The sequence below is a fragment of the Cibotium barometz genome, chromosome 4, assembly GCF_041138505.1.
Source record: "Cibotium barometz isolate CiBa-2024 chromosome 4, ASM4113850v1, whole genome shotgun sequence".
Lineage (NCBI taxonomy): Eukaryota > Viridiplantae > Streptophyta > Polypodiopsida > Cyatheales > Cibotiaceae > Cibotium > Cibotium barometz.
Genome location: NC_141049.1, coordinates 28478533 through 28500550, shown reverse-complemented (window position 1 = coordinate 28500550; position 22018 = coordinate 28478533). Strand labels below are relative to the sequence as shown.

Here is a 22018-nt window from a genome sequence, read left to right as displayed (position 1 = left end):
GTTGTGCTACTTTGATTCATAATGCAAACCATGTTATTGAAATTTATCCAAAGTTGTTTGTGCATATTTACAAGAGCTGGCATTAGACAATCTACATTTGTGGTGATTGCACACAGGTCTCTCCAGAGTCCCCAAGTCTTCTTTGAATTCTCTATGTTTGCTGGCTTCTCCAAAAATTACCTTGTCTTTGATCCAGTCATGGAGACCTTTTGAGCAACCTCGTATGCCATACCAGAGGCCTGCTTATTCACTCCAATTTTCACATTTCCGCCATGGCAGCCGAGAGAATTCAAAAGATGCTCTAATTTACCAAGGGCTGCAACTTTCCTCTCTTGTGTGTAGGCATTGTGAATGCATAATCAATATGGCACTTAAGCAATCGATCAAGGATTCTCATGAATGCATGAAGTGTGCAAAAGTGAATATTCTTTAGTGGAAAATTAATGATGGGGCTCCAATTTGAATTCCTGTTTGGTTCTCCTAGCATATCACGAGACATGACACCTTCCACCCATCTTGCATTTGGTTGACATGACACCTTCCACCCATCTTGCATTTGGTTGTTCCTCATCTTCATCACATCAGTTGACTCGGTTGGATCTACTGCATCTTCTTGTTCCTTGTTCCCTTTCTTGGGACCTTTCGAGGCATCCTTCCCAATAGAACCAACCTTTTGTATACTTTTTCCATTTGTCTTTTTTTGCCTAGGAATATCAATCTGAGCATTGTAGTATAGACAAGGCCATCTTGATGTCGCGCCTTGAGCACAACCCATCATGCATTTAGTTGTCTTCAAATCTCCCTCAAGATGCCAATCCACCTTGAACTTTCCTATGTTTTCTACATTTAAAAGTTGACCATCAATTTGCTTTTTGATTACATCTATTATCTAGGGGAGTCCTTTCAAACATCCATGTCAATACCTCATGTGTCTCCTTCGGTACCTCGACTGCACCAAGCCACCAGACCTCTTTCTCAGATATTGCACACTAAAAGTTGGTTTGGTAGTCTTTTCCCATGCACAAATCATGGCCTCATTCATGAGCGAAATGCTCACATGTTCTAGCTTCCAACCTTTCACAATTTGGCACTCATCTAGCTTGAGCACAAATGAAAGTGTGCTCTCCAAAGCTGCAAATAAACGGTAATTTACAATATTCAAAACAAAATAATCGTCTTCATTTTCTACTGAAAAACATGAATAGTAGCAATTGCAAGTTCTCACCTTCTGGTGTGAAAGATCATAGAACTTCACCATAGCTTGTTGTAGTCTCTCAATATGAATAAAGATGTTATTGTAAACATCATAGTGAAATTCTGTACTTGTTGTCTTGATTTTCTTTCTGCTCGACCCTCTGTCTAATGTTAGTGTGCCCTCAACGTGATAAAATTGTCTTATAGCTCGCTGCACATCATCATTATTGATACGCTTGACATTGTGAATCACCTTGAGTGTAGAAAATAAAGTGCCAGTGATTCCTTGTCTTAGAAATGCATCGATTTATTGGGACACTGCACAATGCACATGTGGAAATATTTTGCATTTGCCTCACTAAACATATTAAGTGGTAGTAGTGTCCACAGGGTAGTATATACTGGCTGCTCCACCCATCGAATACTTTGTAACATACAAGACATTGGGGGGTGGAGGAACTAGTAGCCTCAGCAGAAACTCCCACAAGATCAGAATGTATCAAAAAATAAGAGATGTGGTTCCCTTGGTGCACAGGAGCTATACGTGAAGAGATGGTATGTACATCTTGGCTGATCTTTGTGAGCTGCTCTTGAATCTCTCTATTGGCCGGGGGAGGAGTTGACGCTTAAGATAATCGTACAGCTTCTTTCTCCTTCTCTGCTAGCTGTGCCCCTAAGCTTTCTTTGACCTTGTTTAACTCCAATCCAGCGCCCTCCACCATGAGAGCAAGTTCCTCCCTTGTAAATGTCACTGTCTCTTCACGTATGTCATGGGTGTTGACAGTGGCCTCTCTGGAGGCGAAGTCCACTGGAGTTTCTAAGATAAATTGTGCATATAGCATCTTAGCAAAATAGAGTGGAGCGTCGGCGTTATGGAGAGGATGACCGTACACCTCCAAGAAAATGCGCTCGGCATTAATTTTGATATCATTATGAGTGCAACGCGAAAACTTCCATCTTCCCTTCTTAATCTCGCCATCTGGACATGGCCATATTTCCTTTATCATCTCTGTGGTTACGCGTTTATTTATGTCTTTCCATTGGGCATAAGTAGGATTTGTCCATTTCGACAACCTGCATGTTGTTCTCGTAGCTTCGCAGGCTGTCAGTCCATGTGCAAGGGCCTTCATTCGCTCATATGCCTTCTTGCCTAACTCTTGATGCTCATTTGCTTGCGCTTCTGCCATATCTGCATGAACGTAAATGACTAGGATTTTAATGAAGTGTAAAGATCAACGTAAGATAAATTGACCATTACCCTCAAAAACTTAAAGTTTAACACCACGAGATGAGATATGTATTGCAAAGACTCAATGAGAAATATCCACTTGACTCAAAAAATACTTCAAACAATGCGCGCATATCAAATTTTGAAGATAAAACATAAACTTAAACACCACACGAGGAGAGAGATATTGCAAAGACTCAATGGGAAAATATTTCAAACAATGGGCACATATCAAATTTTGAAGAGAGACAAACAAAGAGCCATTCTTGAAACTTAATCTCCTAATACTGTATCATTACAAAATTGGGGTGAATGACACCGATAGCTCTACAAGAGGACGTTGTGCCCTCGTTGGGTCAGTATGTAGTGATCTGAAAAATTCCACTACTTGCAAAATAGATTTTTGCTCGTCGCGATTAGGCAGACACATCCAATTTTTGACTCTATAAATAATAGTATCCATGGTAACTTTGTCATAGGAACTATTGTCCATCCACAACTCTTGTACTTTCTGGCAAAAGTCATATAAAATTTGTAATAAATACCCTAAAGCAAAAACATCAGATGCAGGAGTGTATGCATCTGCCAAAAACGGATCATAAATTTTCGGGGCTATCCACGGTCGTTTATTTCGCTCTCTGTCTGCGTAGGAGACTGCCTGTGCCACCTTCTCAGGGTTCTTGTCTGCTTTAAATACAAAATTGAGAGACACCCGTTTTTTAGGCACTCTCAGCAGTAACCCCCAATCGATAATACCTACGCGTGGCTTCAACTCTTTTGTAAAATCCAACACTACATTGAATGGATGTAGGTCGGTATGTACAATTCCAGCCAAATGTGCTGCCGCTAGGCCTTCCACCCCAGGGCATGCATAATATGTGGCATGGTTATTACTATTTGTTTTATTTTAGAAAGTTCTAGATGACTTAAAGGAATATTATCGGGTGGGGGTTTTCTCCATCCTCGATCCAAATGAAAAATTGCTCTGGTGAACTCACTGAATCTGAAGGGGACCTTCAGAAGAGTATCACCAAGTGAGCCGCCATTATAGTATGGGAAAATAGTGATCCAAGGAGATTCTTTTGTGAAGGCAATACACCTGACAATTGATGGGTGTAGAACTTGCATGCCCTGCTCTGCTTGGAAGCTCTCGAACTTGGCGCTGCCTTCTCCTTTGTAGTGCTTTCCGCAAAAAGTAATGTGCTCTGGCAAAAATGATATACCTCTAACTGTATACTCTTTTATTGTGCCAAAAACACCAGAGCCTATTGTTCGCCCTTAGAGCAGAGTCTCGTGCGGGACACCAATGAGGTGTGTGCACATAGAATTGTAGATTGTACAATTAATGGCACCTGTCCCACTCGCATCTGCCTGGCTAGACGTTGCAGCGACGTCGTGGGCAATGCGCACGCTTTTGGGGAGTGACTTTGCATCCAGCGCCTTCATGCGCTTGTTCTTGGCTCTTTGCTCGCTCCATATAGCATCCCATAACTGTAGACAATGCATATTAGCTTCAGGCAGGGCAGCATCTCTAAGATCATTGCATGCTACACGCATGCTCCCCAAAATAGTTCGTGTTATATGTTGATAGTTGAAGTCTGCTATCTTTTGTCTATCAAGCAACGCAGCGTTGCCTCCGCTTCGAAGTCGACACTGTGCATTTTTCCATATCTGCTCTATTAGATCTCGCATGAGTATCTCAGACTCATTGATCTTTTTGACGACGTCATCTGCACATTGTGACACTGTGATGATTGCTTCAATGTGAATTGCTCGTAGAACGATTTTACGCTCTTCAGGGGAAAGCATGTTGGTCGTCTTCGTAAATCTAGCAAATATCACTAAACACAACAAAAATAGAATATCAAATAATGATCAAACAAAAACAGAATATCAAATAATATTACTAAAATCAACATCATCCAATACATCATCAAACGTGAGACAACCAACAAGTGTATGATTACTTATCAATGATCAAACAAAAATGGAATATCAAACAATATTACTGAACTCAACATCATGCAATACATTATCGAACGTGAGACAACCGAACAAGTGCATCATTACTTATCATTACTTATCAAGTTTATACATGTTGCACTCCTCATCTACACACCTACCGTGACAGAGAGAGAGAGAGAGAGTTGTAAAGTGTATCATGAGAGAGAGAGAGAGAGAGAGAGAGGGAGGAAGAGAGAGAGGTGTGACAGATAGAGAGAGAGGGGACATTAGATGACATTTTTAATAGTTTTGTGAGTTCCTAAAGAGAGAAAAATAATGTTTTGTATTCCTAAAGCACTCCTCATCTACACATCTATCGTGACAGAGAGACAGAGAGAGCGAGAGAGAGAGAGTTGTGAAGTGTATCATGAGAGAGAGAGAGAGTTGTGAAGTATATCATGAGAGAGAGAGAGAGAGAGAGAGAGAGAATTGTGAAGTGTATCATGAGAGAGAGAGAGAGAGAGAGGTGGGGAGGAAAAGAGAGAGTTGTGAAGATAGAGAGAAGAAACATTAGATGTAATTTTCAATAGTTTTGTGAAATGTTGCCCGATTCTATGGGAATACGAATAGGATACGGACATACACTGGCCATGTTACCGACCATATGCCCGCATTTGACAAAGGGAAGGGAAGGGAAGGTGACATCGCCATAACGATACTTACTTGCCGCGTTACCGTAGTACCGCTACGGCATGCCATACTTACCATAGGACACAGACCAGTCGCGTTACCGACTAAGTGCCCCAGGATAAGCACCATTCCGAAGAATGGTCTTACACACACACCCCTCGTGTGGTGGACCACCCACATCCTGCTGCGCATTGCGATAATGGGCGGCTGCCCGCACGAACACACACCCACACACACCCACACACACCCACTGTGTTTGTGCGACTGCCCGCATGAACACACACCCACACACACCCACACAAACACACACACCCACAACTCTCATTACCTGTGTATACTGTCAGTAATGAACTCCCAAAGGGCCCCCCGGGCCCAAATATATAGAAAATTATAGCCCGTCAGGCTAGATGACGACCCCAGCGAGACCTGTCGGGTTTTTAATTTTCCTGGCGGGACCACCGGGTATTGCAAAATCCCGGTGGGATTTTAGCCGGTTATCAGGGAACCTCCCACCGGCTTTTTTTGGGAACATGTTAGCACATGTTATTAACAAAAAAAAATTATGATCACGTGAATATAAAATCATTGGTATAGACAATGGATGACACACCAAATGACACACCTGCATACAAGCCCAATATCTCCACTGTGTTGAACTCCACAGGAAATGTCCCCCAATCTGATTATTAATTTTATCTACCAATTGAGTGGCAAGAAAAGGGATATGGCTCAAGCTTAGTTTGGGGGCACTTCTGTACAACCATAATAGCCCACCACCACACAAGGCATGCCAATAGAAACTCCTCAATGATTCCTAAGAACCGTGCCCACAGCTCGCTCGACTAACTCTAGTCATAGAAGATGAGATAGGTTGTTGACTTGTTGCCATGGTGGCTCCACAAATGCTTCTACCCCTTCGCGTTAACACCCACCCACTTTAAATTATGAAGGGACACCACGATCACACTCATCCCAACAAGTAGCAGTACATTGGCAGTCACACAGGGCCTCTCTCAATGTTTCCTTTAAGATTTTTAGAAGAGGCTCTAGGAGAGTCTTCAACTCCTCAAAATATTACCCTATTTCTTTGGCTGATGGCACATAGGAGCATGATAGTTGACATAAGGTTGGCCATTTGAGGTCGACCAGTAGCTTGCATAAGGTATGACCACTCTCAGGAGTCTCAACATCATTGTCTAAAGGATTTCCCAAAGGCTTAGTAGTTTTGATAGCGATGAATTCTCTGCATCTTCACAATGGACATGGTCTCGACCCAGATCATTACATGGGGCATAGTCTCTTGGGCCACATATGCTGAGGTTTTCAAGGCTTATGAGGAGGATGGTGAGGGGCTATTCCTTTAGGTTTTTCACCTCTGCATTTCAGTAGTACCAGTCATCACAGCCCCATGGAGACCAAGCTCATGCCAAAGATGGGAGATTTGCAGTAGCATTACAACCTGACACATGTGTGGGACACATGTGTGGTGTGCTAGAAGCAGCGAAGCCATCAAGGGTACCTCCTCAAGAGTATTTGGTTCGATATCATCCATACCCTCTGTGGTCAGTGGGGAAAGTTGTAGGGTGGCTCTGACAACATGTGGAAGTGGGCGAGAAGCTTTCATGAGGCTCTTGCAGCTTGGCCCTTTTCTCACCGATAGAGGTTGTGATCCCACTTGGCATTACAGACCACCTGTGTGGTTATTCCCCCCCTGTATGAGATATTCTTGTCCTCATAGAGTAACCAATCAGAGGGGAAGTGAATATTTCTCCACCTTTTGAGATTATTTGATCCCCTCCCTATACATGAAGAAAGTTTGTATCTAGCCTTTTGTGGTTGTATTTAGCCCACCATGATTGTTTTTCATTAACTAATTGAAGGATGTTTTTCCTAGAAAAAAAACTCGAGTCCAGGAATGATTAGGTTCGGCCTTACTTGCAAGGCAGTATGTACAGGGGAAATGCCTTTAAGTACTTTTTTGTCAAGTCCAATTGTGTGAGCATATATTATAAACATAAATAAAAGACTCTATGTAAATTGGTCTAAGTAATAAAAATCCATGTTTTGTGAAATTTGAGTATAGTTGATGTGGGTACTCTTCAATGTTGGCATAGTGGTGCATTTAGCTAGGTCTACACCTTGATGTACCATTATGCCAAAAAACATTTATACCTACATCCATCAAAATAGAAGACATAATACAGGTCAAAATATTCGCGATACTAGTCGAAAAAAGTTTTGAAACAACTACCATTTATGAATATGAATTTCGATGCTTACAGTAACACTAATTTACAGTTGCTTTGATAATTTCTTCAAGGGGTTACTTCGATGAATCTATACCGATGATTTTCTCGATGCAAATTTTGATGCTTTTACACTCTTTTACATGTTCATTTTTGTCAAAAAAGACGTCGAAAAAATGCCCTCTTGCAATAGTGTCCTTAGGACTCGAGATGTATGAAAGAAAATTTGTTGACACTACAAAAATTGGCTAGCAGTATTGCATGCATTGTCAATCATACGATCAAGGTTAGCATCCTACTCATCACGTCTCATCCTCATGTGGACACCTTCATCCTCATGTGGACACCTTCATCCTCATTCTGGACATCATCATTGTCATTATCTCCCTCGTCCTCTATTCAACATCCCCATTGGATTCACCTAATATGGACTTTGCCCTTCTATGGGAAAAAGCAAACCATAGAAAAACAAGAAATTGAGAATCAAAGGGGTGAAAAGACTTCTACAATGAGAATGTAATGCTTTGTATACTTGCATGCGTTTTATAGCCCTCGGTAATTTTATCTTTAGTCATCTTGATTTTCAAGGACTTATCTTACATGTATTTTATCCTTGCAATCTTCACAAACTGCACTACAAACTTCTCCTTTGACCCCGTCTGACATGAATGTGGAATGAAGTCCCAAAAACAAGATTCTACCTTTGGTTTTTTCCCTCTTTCACACTTCTTATAGTTATTGCCAAATTTTGTCGCTAACATCCTAGAAACGCTCCTTCGAGCATTTGAAGGACTACTTGGGATTGAGATCCAATCTCTCCTCCTTACACAATCTCCTCGTCTTTTGTTGTCACATATGATAATGCCATGCTTGGCTTTCAGATGTTGATCCATGCAATCTCTTTTTTAAAAGGGCCCATCATGGGATGGGACGGGTATACATAATGTGCATTTGTCAATTTGTTTTCAGATGTTTCTCCGTGCGAGCTCTTTTTAAAAGGTGCACATCACATGATGGCTAATGCTTATTTATTTGGAAAAGGAGGGCTATCCTCATATCTTCCCTTTGAACTTTAATATAAGGACATTATGCCTAAACATCCAAAATTTACATTCACTATCACAAATACAAATAATAGGATTTTATGGAAAGTACAATAGATTGGTGCATAGAAACCTCTTTCACTTCATAATTCAGTAGGTCCTTCATTTTTTGTCTTACCAACTATTCCACTTCTTGCTTGACCAAAACATCTATCTATTGCAACATGTCGTTCTCCCCTATCCACTAGGATTTCTCTCTTGACTCTTTGTTCTCCTCACACTCTTTGGCTTCCTCCTTTGAGTCTTTGTCCACATCTCCTCCTATTCCATATCCATAGTGTGCCTCTTTTGTCATTTGATGCGTAATTTTCTATTGAGTGATGCTTTTGGTGACGTAGGGGAGAAAGGGGTTTTGTCACCCTACTTTCGAGGCCACTTTATAGAGGACTTGCATGCTTGAATTCTTTCTAATGTTCCTCTTTGGTATGCGAGTCCCCTACTTTGACCTCTCATGGATTCTTTAGAGGCTCCTTTCATCCCTCCCTACTTTTCCCTCCTCTTCCTCCTCCGACTCTTTGTCCATCTCCTCCTACTCCTTGTCCAAAGTACACCTCTTTTGTCATTTGATTTGCAATTTCATCTTAAATGTTGCTTTTTGTGAAGTAGGGGAAATCCACATTTTGTGACCTTGATTTTGAGGCCACTTGGTAGGAGACTAACATTCTTGAGTTCTTTTTAATGTTTTCCCTATTGTAGAAGAATCCCCTACTTTGATCTCCCCTAGATTCTTTGGAGGCTCTATATGTCCCTAGTATACTTTTCCCTCCTCTTTTTCCCACAAAATTTTTTTCTTAGCCATGCCATATCTAACAAGAAAGCAAGCATTTACTTTGGTAAACACCAATTTCTATGTAACATATTAAATAGGATTGAGATTTGGGGCTTACCTTACTTGGTCAACTAGCAAAATGTTGGGCAGAAGGTGTAGAGAGGTTAATGCAAATCAATGTGGATGCTAGGTGAAAAATGTAGAAGGTGCACAGAAGCCCATGCACTATTCAAACCACGGTTTACGGAGAAACCATTGTATGACGTGCATGATTTCCATGCGCAGTGATACAACAGATTGCATGTTCTCGACACGTGTAAAAAGCAACCTCCATTAGGTTTGGTTTGCCAAAATAGTAAACGTAGCCCTGTTTTTAACCATCCATTCAAACCATGGTTTACACGCAAACCATGGTATGTGTAGTGGTGCGACAATTGCATGCTTGACACTATCGAAAGGTCGTCGCCTCATGCTGACACATGGCTTAGCTATATCCCACATGCTGATTGTGCCCTTGGATAATATGATATATATACCAATAATCAGCCTTAGTCCTGTCTCTTCCCTCCAACACCATTTGGGTGACTTGGGATGCGGTGATGGGGGGAACTCTCCTACCATGTTTGAGGCGGATCTTGTGGCTAGGATAATAGTGGTATCAGAGCTCACTGATCATATCTAGAACAACCATGTCAAAACCAGCTAGCCGGGTGTAAATGTTGGTTGAGGCAAGGCTGCGTGGCTACGGAAAACCATCATGTCAAATTTGGCAAACCTCTCAGTCATCATGGAGGAAAAGGGTGTGTGTGTGTAACATTTTGCCTCGCATTCTGCCAAGGGGGGGTATTGGAAGGTCATCGCCCCATGCTGACACATGGCTAAGAAATATCCCACATGTTGATTGTGTCATTGGATAATATGATATATATATACTATAATCAACCTTAGTCCCCTATCATCCAACACCCTTTGGGTGAGTGGATGATGGGATGAGGTGATGGGGGGGGACTCTCCCACCGTGTCTGAGGTGGATCCTGCTGCTAGGCCAACAAACACATGTAAAAAAGCTGCCTCTATTACACTTGATTTACCAAAATAGTAAACTTGGCCCCGTTTTTAATACTCTCACACCTGCAAACCATTTGACAGGCCTCGTTTGATTGAGCTTTGTGTTGAGACTTCCAAGCCGTCGATCTCGTGCCTCTAGTTCCATAAAGGCCCCGTGCCATATAGTGTAGAGGGGTTCTTTTGGCATGGTCAAATGATTTCTTGGATCATGTTAAGCACTTTCTTGCCTTAAAAACCATATAGCGTGTGTATACTAGCATTGACTTTAAACACCCCTAATGTAAAATCAGTCAAGTAATGATAGCATTGAAAACCCAATACTAGCATAGATATGCAACCATATTCAAGTACAAAAGCATGTAGCTGCATGAATAAAATAAACCTATTCTTCAAATTAATATACAAGCACGAAAAAAAGCTGAGAAATCTACTTGTCTATAAGTGAAATGCGCATGCGAGCAATTAGTACTAGAGTTGTGTAATATATATCTTTTTGTTTCAAAGAACAGGCTCATTATATTTGGAAATTAGGAGAAAAGGAGAACGTCATTAATGTGTTGTGTGTTTAATGGATAGCAATAAATGCTTTTATCGAACAGAAATTAGAATCCATCACGTGTCCAATTCTTGGTCCCAGTGCTGTATCCCAGCCAGATATTGTAATGTTTGTCTCTCTTAATTAATTCTTGCGCTTGCTGGTAAAGAAATAAATGCTTTTATCGAACAGAATCCATCACGTGTCCAAAGCGATCAGTTTAAGCAGTAATAAAATATTCCCATCAAATGCGCGATGCTAGTGAGTACAGGTACATGTCCACACTGTGTGCTGACCCGACACAGAACCGTGGGCACCGGAGATGAGTTTGGGCGTGGCCACGCATTCACCAACGCAACCCGGACAGTCATTGTGGCAGTGTGGAGGCCTTGACCCCGGCTCCCTCTGTTTCGAGGAAATCATGATCCTGTGATGTATGGTGGCCACACCCTGCAATAAAACATAAGCTTATGGAGCATTTTTACTTAGCACTTGTGAAAAGAACAAGTATCCCCTTTGCGCAGCACCAGTATAGAAAAAGTGCAGTTTCAAGAACCAATATATATAGCGTAGCACTTTAGTATTAGCATACAGAGCACGGCAAATTAAGGAAATGTTAAAGGAGTGATTGTATCTTCAATTAAATCAACTAAGAAGACTTGGTGGATCTAACTAAGAGTGGTGTGGGTGTGTGCATGTGTGTTTGTTTTTGTGTGTGCGCGTGTGAGAGAGTGCGTGCGTGCGTGTGTGCGCGGGTGTGCGTGTGAGATAGTGTGTGGTGGTGATGGTGGCTTTTTTTCCGAGAGATTTCAATTGATTCAGGCAAGAAGACTTGTTTGGATGTAAAGCATTTACCTCACGCTTGATCACATGATCGCTTGGGTAACGCTCGCCTTGACTTGCTGCTGCGTGCAAGGCAAATCAACAAAAAATTACCCAGGTCACTCCTGATCTCTCTCTCTCTGTCACTCACTCACACACACACACATACGCGGAACATATTGCATGGCACTGTTCCTTCTTACTACGTTGAGTCAGAATAAAAGCATTTCTTGAAATCAACATAGACGTTCATTCTTACTACGTTGAGTCAGAATAAAAGCATTTCTTGAAATCAACATAGACGTTAATCTGAACGACGGAAGTTTTATATCGTAGCGTTACAGAACGTGATCTTATATAATTGAAAATCCCTTTTTGAGAGAGAAACAGACCATTTTCTTGTTGGCGCAGAACCAGCCACGCTCTCGCACGCCAAGACAAGACAAGCACGAGCACAAGCAGCAGCAACAGTGCCAAGCTACGCGGTGGGGTCCCCAAGGGGGAGCGGGCAACGGTGAGGTGGAGAGCTGCCATTCTATGGAGAAATTCCACGCTCATAAAAAGCAAAAAAAGGGGATCTTCAAATGCAGCATAAGAGGGACGGCAAAGGAAGAGTGGTGTCCACCTAGAACTGGAGTGGAGTGGCCGCATCTAGTGCAGCAGAAGTGGGAAGGCAAAAGAAGAGGAGTGTGTGTTTGCTGTCACGACCGGACACTCTTTGTTGTTTGCATGTCAGACGCCCAACCAGATCAAAGTTGCACCGTGCTTTTACTATTTTGAAGATGAAAAACAACTGACACTATGTAGACAAGAACAAATTAATCATCCGGTGGTTCAAATTTCATTAATAAACACTCCAGTTAGAGGATGTTAAGATGAGAGAGAGAGAGAGAGAGAGACGCGTCCAAAGGAAAAGAGGGGAGTGGAGAAAGTTGAGAGGAGAGACATGGATATTATGTTTGTCTTTGTGAGAGCCCATACAACTACAAGAGAATGAAAGCCATAGCGACATCACGGTCAATGTCATTTATATCACTAAAATTTTGAAAGTAGTGAAAGAGTGGTGCAAGTAGTGATATCAATGGCATTGAGTCGGGCATGGCTATTTGTGGGTATACATGTTGGTATACAAATAAAGCTATGCATGAGGCCTTATGCATAAAGCTATGAATGAGGCTTACACATAAAGCATTATGCATAAATCATGCATGAGCATTATGCATAAACATAAAGCTTATGCATAAAGCATGCCTGAGCATTATGCATAAACATAAAGCTTAGGCATAAAGCTTATGTACAACCCTACAAAACAAATCCCCAGCACCTAAGGATGCAATAATAATAAAGGAAAGATAGAAAAGCACTCATCTCTTTTTCGTGAGGTTGAAAGACAGTATTAGAGGAGCTACAAAACCAAAAAAAGGGTGAGAAAAGGATTAATAATGCACACATACAAAACCTTATGCAAGCTATGCCGCTATGCACGCCTTATGCAAACTATGCCGCTATGGAAGCCTTATGCAAGCTATGCTAAAGCTTATGCATAAAGCTATGCATGAGGCCTTATGCATAAAGCTATGCATGAGGCCTTATGCATAAAGCATGCATGAGGCCTTATAAATAAAGCCTATGTATAAAGCTATGTATGAGGTTTTATACATAAAGCTATGCATGAGTCTTGTGCATAAAGCACTATGCAAGCCACGCTAGCCTAAACTAAACTATACCCCGGCACTATGAATTAAGCATGCATGCATAGATTAAGCTCTATACATGCATAGATTAAGCTCTATACATGTATGAAGCTCTATGCATGCATAGATTAAGCTCTATACATGCATAAAGCTCTATGCATAGAGGTCTATGCATAGAGCTTAATCTATGAATAGATCTCTTTGCATTACGAATGCATGTATAGAGCTTAGTCTATGCATTAATCTCTACAAATAGAGCTTAATGCATAGATTAAGCTCTATGATTAGAGCTCTATTCATAGATTAAGCTCTATTCATAGAGGACCTACAAAATAAAAACCCCTCTTTTTGGTAGATAAAAATAGAGGAAAGAGAGGATAAAAAGATAGGAAAGAAAGGAAATCACGTACCTCTTTTTAGTGATGTTGAAAGAGAAGATTAGAAGACCTACAAAACTAACAAAAGGGTGAGGAAAGAATTAGTAATGCATACATACAAAAGCCCTAAGAACCTAATGCATACATACAAAATCAAAAAGATTAAGCTCTATGCATGCACATTAAGCTATGTGCATAGACCTTAATGCATGCATAGAGCTTAATCTATGCATAGATCTCTATGTATTATGAATGTATGCATAGAGCTTAATCTATGCATTAAGCTCTACGAATAGAGCTTAATGCATAGATTAAGCTCTATTATTAGAGCTCTATTCATAGATTAAGATCTATGCATAGACCTACAAAACAAAACCCCTCTTTTTAGTAGATAAAAATAGAGGAAAGAGAGGATAAAAAGATAGGAAAGAGGGGAAAGATAGGAAAGCACTTACCTCTTTTTGGTTATGTTGAAAGAGAAGATTAGAATAGCTACAAAACTAACAAAAGTGTGAGGAAAGGATTAGTAATGCAAACATACAAAATCCCTAAGAACCTAATGCATATATACAAAATCGAAAAGATAAGAAAGAGAGAAAAGCATTTACCTCTTTTTGGTGAAGTTGTAAGAGAAGATTATAAGACCTACAAAACAAAACAAAAATTTGAGAAAAGAATTAGTAATACAAAACCCTAAAAGTGTGAATAGTATGGATACACAAGGAGGTTTAAGCCTTATGCGCATAAGGAGGTTTAAGTATAAGCCTCTTATATGCATAAGAGACCTCTTATGCATAAGAGGCCTCTTATGCATAAAAGAGAGAGAGAGATAGAGAGATAGAGAAGAGAATACCATTCAAAAAATTTAAACATAAGAAGCTTATGCATGAGAGAGAGAGAAAGAGAGAGTGAAGAGAATACCAATCAAAAACCATAAATATATGAAGAGGTGGGAGAGACAAGTGGGATAGAGATTACCTTGTGAGGAATCGTCCTTGGGAGGAGACTTGGGAGGAGACTTTGTGAGGAGAGGACAAAGGGTGAGGTGCAGCCATCATGAGGAAGAGGTACAACAGAGGGAGCAAAGGGGAAGCGAAAATAGTTGTGACGTCGATGCGGGATTATTCGAAATTTTTTATACAGAGTCTATACTCGTGTCTATATGCGAGTCTATAAGTATGTCTATATCAGTATAGAGATGCTAATAGATGTGCTTATAGACGCGCATATATCCATGCATATATCCACGTATATAGCCATGCATATAGCCGTGTAAACCTTGCCAGATCGTAAATTCACCCATGGCTCCTCTCTCACTTCCATCTCTCTCTAGTTTGCATGGCTATGTTCTCATTCTCTTGTAGTGTTATGTATTTCGATAAGTGATCTTACCTTATACTAGTGCTATCCAAACATATACTTTGATAAGAGATTTAGCGAGTTGGAAAGACACTAGGATGTCAATTTTATGCACTCTAAAATAAGGATCCATATGGAGTGCGTGTAGCTTGAAATCTAACTATATACTAGTGGAGAGTTATTAAAGTCATCTTTAGATAGCGTCCAAGGATAGTTTAAGGATTTATTAGCATATTTTAAAGAAATCCCATTTTTTGGGAAATTCCTTTTTGATATACTTTTTAATGTATCTTTAGTATATCAAATACAAAGTTGTCAGATAATATAGATTTAGAACCTATTCTTTAAGAGCTTTCCAACAATGTCACATGAGCTAGTTTTGGCAAACGCTTAAAATGGTTCACCATGCCCCATCTTTTTTATCTTGAAAAATGGGAATTGGGATTTTTCAAACTTCCTAATAATAGTCTTAATTATTATAATACAATAGCGGCTTAGAAAGACACTATGATATCAAGTTTATGCACTCTAAAAAACAAGGATCCACATTAAGTGTAGATAGGTTCAAATCTAACAACATTAAGTGTAGATAGGTTCAAATCCACATTAAGTGTAGATAGGTTCAAATCTAACAACATTAAGTGTAGATAGGTTCAAATCCACATTAAGTGTAGATAGGTTCAAATCTAACAACATAATAGTGGAGAGCTTACAAAGTCATCTTTAGCTAGTGTTGAAGGATTAAGGATTTATGATAGGTTGTTGACCCTACTTTGTATCCAATTGGACCTAGTTTACCACGTTATCTAAGTCTAAACAAACAAATATACATATTAGTTAGATAGTTTTGTCCCCAAATAATAAATGCTAAGTCAAGGAAACTAAAACTATTCTACTAGTAAGAATGATGTGTTTATTGCAATGACAAGCATCGTATGATTACTTAAATTGTTTGACAAAAGTATTGTAGCTGGTAATGAATATGTGTTCACAATGGTTCTCACAAGATAGTGATTGTACAAGCAGAGAATTGATATTTTATTAATAAATGGCTAGGTATTTTATACAATGATTGTGGTAATTATAAATTTTATTTATGTCTTGTTATTTTTTATTAAAAACTGATTAGAATTCAAAGAGTGCACTTATCTCTTCTCTTATAGTTTTTTGTCATTATCAATGGGATGTTCGGGATGATGTCATCGTCTTATCTTCAATGTCCAACTTTGATGTGTATGTCCTTGTCAATGCCATTTTTTAATGGAGTAACTTATTATTATTTTTCTTGAACATATATCTAGTTTTTTAAACTTCGTTGTAGCTTTTGTGTCCGCTTCTCTATTAGTTCCTATTGTGTGTGAGGGGACTGTGAGAGACTCACTTTTTGTTGCATGTGTGAAGTGTGAAGAATAGCCTAAAATTTACCCATAAGAGGCTATATTGGTGAGGAGTGAAGAGATTTGAGAGATGATCAAGAGTGGGAAATATCTAAACTTCTAGATAAATATACGTAAGATGCTTAATATGTTTACACATCTTCTTGTTTGTGTTAAACATGCTTGACTTGATGCACAATCTTTCAATTACCTTACTCTTGAAGATGAGTCAAAATGTGGATCATGACATTTGAGGGTTATTTCCATGTAGGGCCTCAACTTTGTTGGAGATACTTTCGTAAGAGGATTCACATTGAAGGGATTTTGTGAATAGGTGCAGCTATATAGTGAGCCTATAGCCATTAGTGGCTTGCCTTGCAAACAATGAGGTGGGGGGTTGAGAGAGAAACAATTTATTATGTGCTTCTCTCTATGGTCTTTCTTGGTATGGTCTACTTGAGTATTCCCGAATAGGGAGGTGTTAAAAGATGCCAATTCACACCATTTAAGGTTTGCAAAGCATGGAAAATGTGCCGCCTAGTTGGTGAATAGAATTCCTACATCAAAGGAGCAATTGCAGGTTGCCATGTTCTAAGGAGGAAATTATGCAGAGCTAACCTAACCACTGTGATTTAGCTGACAGGAAGCTGTAGATCTCTAGTCGCACCTACTTGATTACATCGGCAGATTTGAAGTCTCAATAAAAACTTATCTACCACATTGGCGATGAGTTGTTCAATTTCCTAGATCAATATATAAGCTTGTCTTGTATACAACTATTGGCTGTGAACAAAAGTGAATAAGAAGCTTCCTGGACAAGCTTGTTAAATGCGTAGCCTAAGCCTAACACTCAATGCACTATATGAATTATCAGATCTGAGCTCATTGAGTTCCTTAGCATTAGGATAGGGTTTTGGAGATTAGCCCTTCCACATTAGAGTCTGAATTCGTCATTTGTTGTATCTTATCTGGTTTAATAATATAAACAATGCTCATTTAGTTTTAAACTCCTTCAATAATATAAACAGTGCTGATTTAGCTTTCAACTCCTTCATTCAGTCTGATTGCTAGTCGTTGTGTCTCATTTTCTTGTCCCCTTAATTTTAATGTGGTATCAAGGCCTTGTTCACTGTCATTACATAGAGTCTTCCCAGGCACCACCTAGCCTCTGAGATCAACTAGCATTTTCATCAGCTTCAATCACATGCTGGCTCAAATATGCACTGCTTTAGATATGTAGCCGTTCTTCTCCACATCGGCACTGTACAACTACTAAGTTACTGTTCTGCACTCTAGCATTCAACATTCTACACTTGGGTTGTAGATTCACCATCAACCACTTCCACTTGCATACTCATATATGTGTAGAATCTACATCAGCTTTCAACCTGATGACATGTCACCTTCTGATGTATTGAAGCCATGCCATCTTCTTACCTACAACGACAGCCACATCATCTTTCGACCTCCAAAATCCATGCCATCTTTGAACCTATGAAAGATGCATCATCCTCTGACTTGCTGATGTCACATCATCTTTTGGTTGCTGAAACTAGCTATCTGAAATAGCTAGCGGATCCAGCTGTCTAAAATAGCTATCTAAAATAGCCATCGGAGCCAACTGCCTGAAAAAGCTTCCTAAATCATGTGCTTGAATCAGCTTCTTGAATTAGGTGATGGAATCAACTGTCTAAATTAGCTGTCAGAGTCAGTCATCTAAGTCATCCTATTGCTCACAAGCCATCGACCTACTAATGATGACAATCAACAATTTTCTACCAGTAATTACATGTTAACCACATAACTTTCTTATTTCTAGAGTCGACATTTACTGTTTGGTCGGGTTACTCATTTGGTCGGGTTAACTTTCTTTGCTAGGTTTACTATAGTTAGAATCAAATTTCGGAGTCAGCTCCAGGTATCGAAATCTGAAGGTAGTGTGAGCTGTCTATTATTCTACTAATGTCACACAACTTGTGTAGCCTATACTTGGAAGGAGCTCAAAAACTCAATAGATCAAACTATGCAACATGGAAGATTAAGCACTACAACACATCAGAAGCATAGTAGCGTTTTTTAGCAGCATTTCTGCAAAAGGAAAATATCGAGGGTTTTAATGATGTTGAGAAGAGATTTGTCGCTACTTTGCAGCATTTTCTCGCTGCTCAATAATAGTTTTTGTAGTGAAATTTCACCGCTCAACACCATATATAGCAATAAAAAAACGCTTTTAAACTCTAAAAATATCGTGCTTTTTTTGCTGCTTCTTTTGTTGCTTTGTAGTTTTTATCTTTTGAATACAATAAGCTTGTACTCTGAGTTTTTTTGCAGGTTTATGTGTTATCTATCACTTCTACCTCTCCTACCCTATTCTCCTCAAGCTCAAGCAAGGTCTGTCTACTCTTTTCCTTTATCTCCTATGCAAACAAGCTTTTGATTAAAGCTTTCTTGTGAGTATTTTCTTTTTCTTTTCTCTCTTTTAAGTATTTATTTTCTTCTTTTCTCTTCTTATTGAAGCTTAATCATTACGAGTATTTTTCCTTCTTCTTTTTCCCTAATTAAGAGCTCTCCATTAAAGCTTCATATGGTAAGAGATCTTGATTTTTGTTAATACTTTTTTTTCTTAACTTGGTTTAATTTTGTAGGTTTTCAACATATACAAGCGTCACAAGAGATCTCTTCCTTGTAGGTTTCTTCTTTCATGCTTCTACATGTTTATAGGGTTTGTAAGTTTTAGGGCTTTTAAGATTAGGGTTTGTTATTAATATTTTTTTTCTTAATTTGGTTTGATTTTGTAGGTTTTCAACACATACAAGCCTCACAAGGTAATAGATCTCTTTCTTGTGTGTTTCTTCTCTTATGCTTTTACATGTAATAGGGTTTGTAAGTTTTAGGCTTTTAAGACTAGGGTTTGTTATTTTCTTCATGCTCTACGGATAGCCTTTAGAGAGCTATGCTTCTCTCAAGAGATGGCCATATGCCTTAGCTTCATGCATGAGACATGCATTAGCCGTGTGCATAAGCTTTATACATGAGGCTTAGGAATAAGCCACATGCATGAGACTTGTGAATAAGCATGCCAGTAACAACCTAGGCTTGCACGTACCTTCCAATACATGCTCGTAGCTACCTAGGAATGCCGGTAGCTACCAATGCATTTGGGTAGCTTCCTAGGCATGCCGGTAGCTACCTAAGCATGCCAGTAACTTCCACAGCATGCTCCTAGCACCTAGGCATGCCGATAGCTTGCTAGGCATGCTAGTAGCACCTAGGCATGTCGGTAGCTTCCTAGGCATGCTGGTAGCTACCTAGACATGCCGGTCGCTTCCCTAATGCATGCAATTAGCTACCTAGGCATGCCGATAGCAACCTGCAACCTATGCATGCCGATAGCAACCTGCAACCTATGCATGCCGATAGCTTCCAATGCATGCCGGTAGCTACCAATGCATGCCAGTAGCTACCAATGCATGGTGGTTGTTTCCAATGCATGCTGGTAGATTCCAATGCATGCCAGTAGCTACCTAGGCATGCCGATAGCTTCCAATGCATGCCGGTAGCTACCAATGCATGCCGGTAGCTACCTATGCATGGTGGTTGTTTCCAATGCATGCCGGTAGATTCCAATGCATGCCAGTAGCTACCTAGGCATGCCGATAGCTGCCAATGCATATCAATAGCTACCTATGCAAGCTGATAGTAACCTAGGCATACTGGTAGAGTTTCCAATACATGCCGGTAGCATCCAATGCATGCCGGTAGCTTCCAAGACATGCCGGTAACTATAGCCATATGCATGCACTAGCCTTATGCATGAGGCCATATGCATAAGCATAATGCATGAGGCCATATGCATAAGCATAATGCATTGGAGTATGCATAGGAGTTTTAAGTATTTATGTTTCTTCTTCAATAGATAGTAAATAACTTGCGTCACAATGTTACATGTGAAGGAGGAGTCGATATCCCAATAATATTTGTAAGTATATATTACTCTCAAACTGTATCTTAAGTATATATTACCCTCAAACTATATCTTATCTTTTAAATAAAGAAGGTTATCTTAAATAACAATATAATTGTAATGTTCATCTGTTTGTATGTTTACAGCTTGAAGCAGTGTACTACCCCACTATATGATTTTACATTACAACAGGGTTTGAAAGCTCTATTTAAAACAGTGTAAGACAAAGGATATATATTGTTATTTACTGAAGGACATGCTTGGAAAGCATGGCAAGTAAGTAAATTCCAAAAACCATGACCTCTTTGTTTTTACAAAACTGATTTTCACTTGTGTTAGTTCTATTGTGTTTTAGGATCATGTTACTAGAAATGGTGGTGCAAATGTCTAAGAAGCAAGAAGCAATGGAAATGTGAGAAGAGAAGGGGGTGGAGCTGCAAGGAACAATAATAATCAAACCATATAATAATAGGTATTGTAATTGAGTTTTGACATTTCTAAAACCATAAATTGCAATTGTCCTTTTTTTGGTATTTGTCAAGTTTTACATTACACGTGTCCATGACGATGGGTAGGACATGAAGTTGTGTTAGTTTTACCGTGTCTACATGGTGGGAGGCAGACTCGAGAGTTCAACAGCTAGGACACAGGCTGGGAGTCCTATATGCAAGATTCCCTAGTCTGTCTCCTAGCTCTTTTTTTTCTAATGTAGACATGATAAAGCTAACACAACTTCATGTCCTACTAATCGTCATGGACATGTGTAGTGTAAAACTTGAAAAATATAAAAAAATGGACAACTGCAATTTATGGTTTTAGGAATGCACCTAGTCTATCCCAACCTTTTTTAACTACGCAGCCCTGCACTCAGAGCAAAAATAGCAACGATACGTGTTGCAGTAAAAATAACAGCTTTTTTAGTAGCGAAATGGGCCCGACATCTCCCTACTCTTCTAGTTATACAAGTCTTGCTAAATCCTCATTTTGTTGTACTAAAGATGGAGTCACTATTATTCTTTCTAGATTGTTGGGAGATGGTTTCTATGGAGAGGCCAACTGATCTAACTACTAAAGCCCTAGCAAAATATGACAAGAAGACCATGTTTGCTATCCACATGATAAAGCTGAGTGTGAAGGATTTTATCCTCTTCCATTTGAGGGAGATGCTCACTCCCAAACGAAGCTTGCAATGTATGAGTCAAAAAGCAATTCAAGAGAGATTGCCTTGAGAGATGAACTCATAAATGAAACAAGGAAGCCCAATGAGAATGCTAGACTTCATCAAGCAAGTGCAAGACTTGTATCTACAACAACTGATAGATGTGGGAGACAAGATGTCTGACAACGAGCTTGCTACAATCATCATCCACAATGGGTGGAAGGTAGGCTATGAATGTCTTGTTCAAGCCTCATCATTATGATGGAAAAACCCTCACTTGATGAAATGGACCAGATTCTTTGGGAGGAGGATCAAAGATAACAAACCGTGAAGAACATCCATGGTAGAAGCTCAACGCGTCAATGACAAAGCCCTCTTCACAAACAAGAGGTAGAGAAGATCAAATAATGAAAGAGGATGAGGAAGACATTACAACTACCAGCCCAACAACAACACCAATGATCAAAGTACTCATGAAGGTACTTATTCT

General features: G+C 39.7%; 1 protein-coding gene across 2 annotated transcripts; it reads right to left on the bottom strand.

Moving 5' to 3' along the window:
- Positions 1–10984: 10984 nt before the first annotated feature.
- On the bottom strand, positions 10985–12168 carry LOC147639125 (uncharacterized). Of its 2 annotated transcripts, none has more exons than XR_015263418.1 (3): positions 11992–12168; positions 11633–11679; positions 10985–11227 (listed from the first exon to the last, which is right to left on the bottom strand). XR_015263418.1 is itself a non-coding variant. In XM_086782773.1 (3 exons), the coding sequence occupies exons 1-3, from the start codon at positions 12155–12157 to the stop codon at positions 11036–11038; spliced, it is 408 nt and encodes a 135-aa protein (XP_086638899.1). In that variant the 5' UTR covers positions 12158–12168; the 3' UTR covers positions 10985–11035. The 2 variants fall into 2 exon arrangements, 1 of the variants encoding a protein (XP_086638899.1); XM_086782773.1 differs by having other exon boundaries at positions 11633–11682.
- Between the last annotated feature and the right edge of the window lie 9850 nt (positions 12169–22018).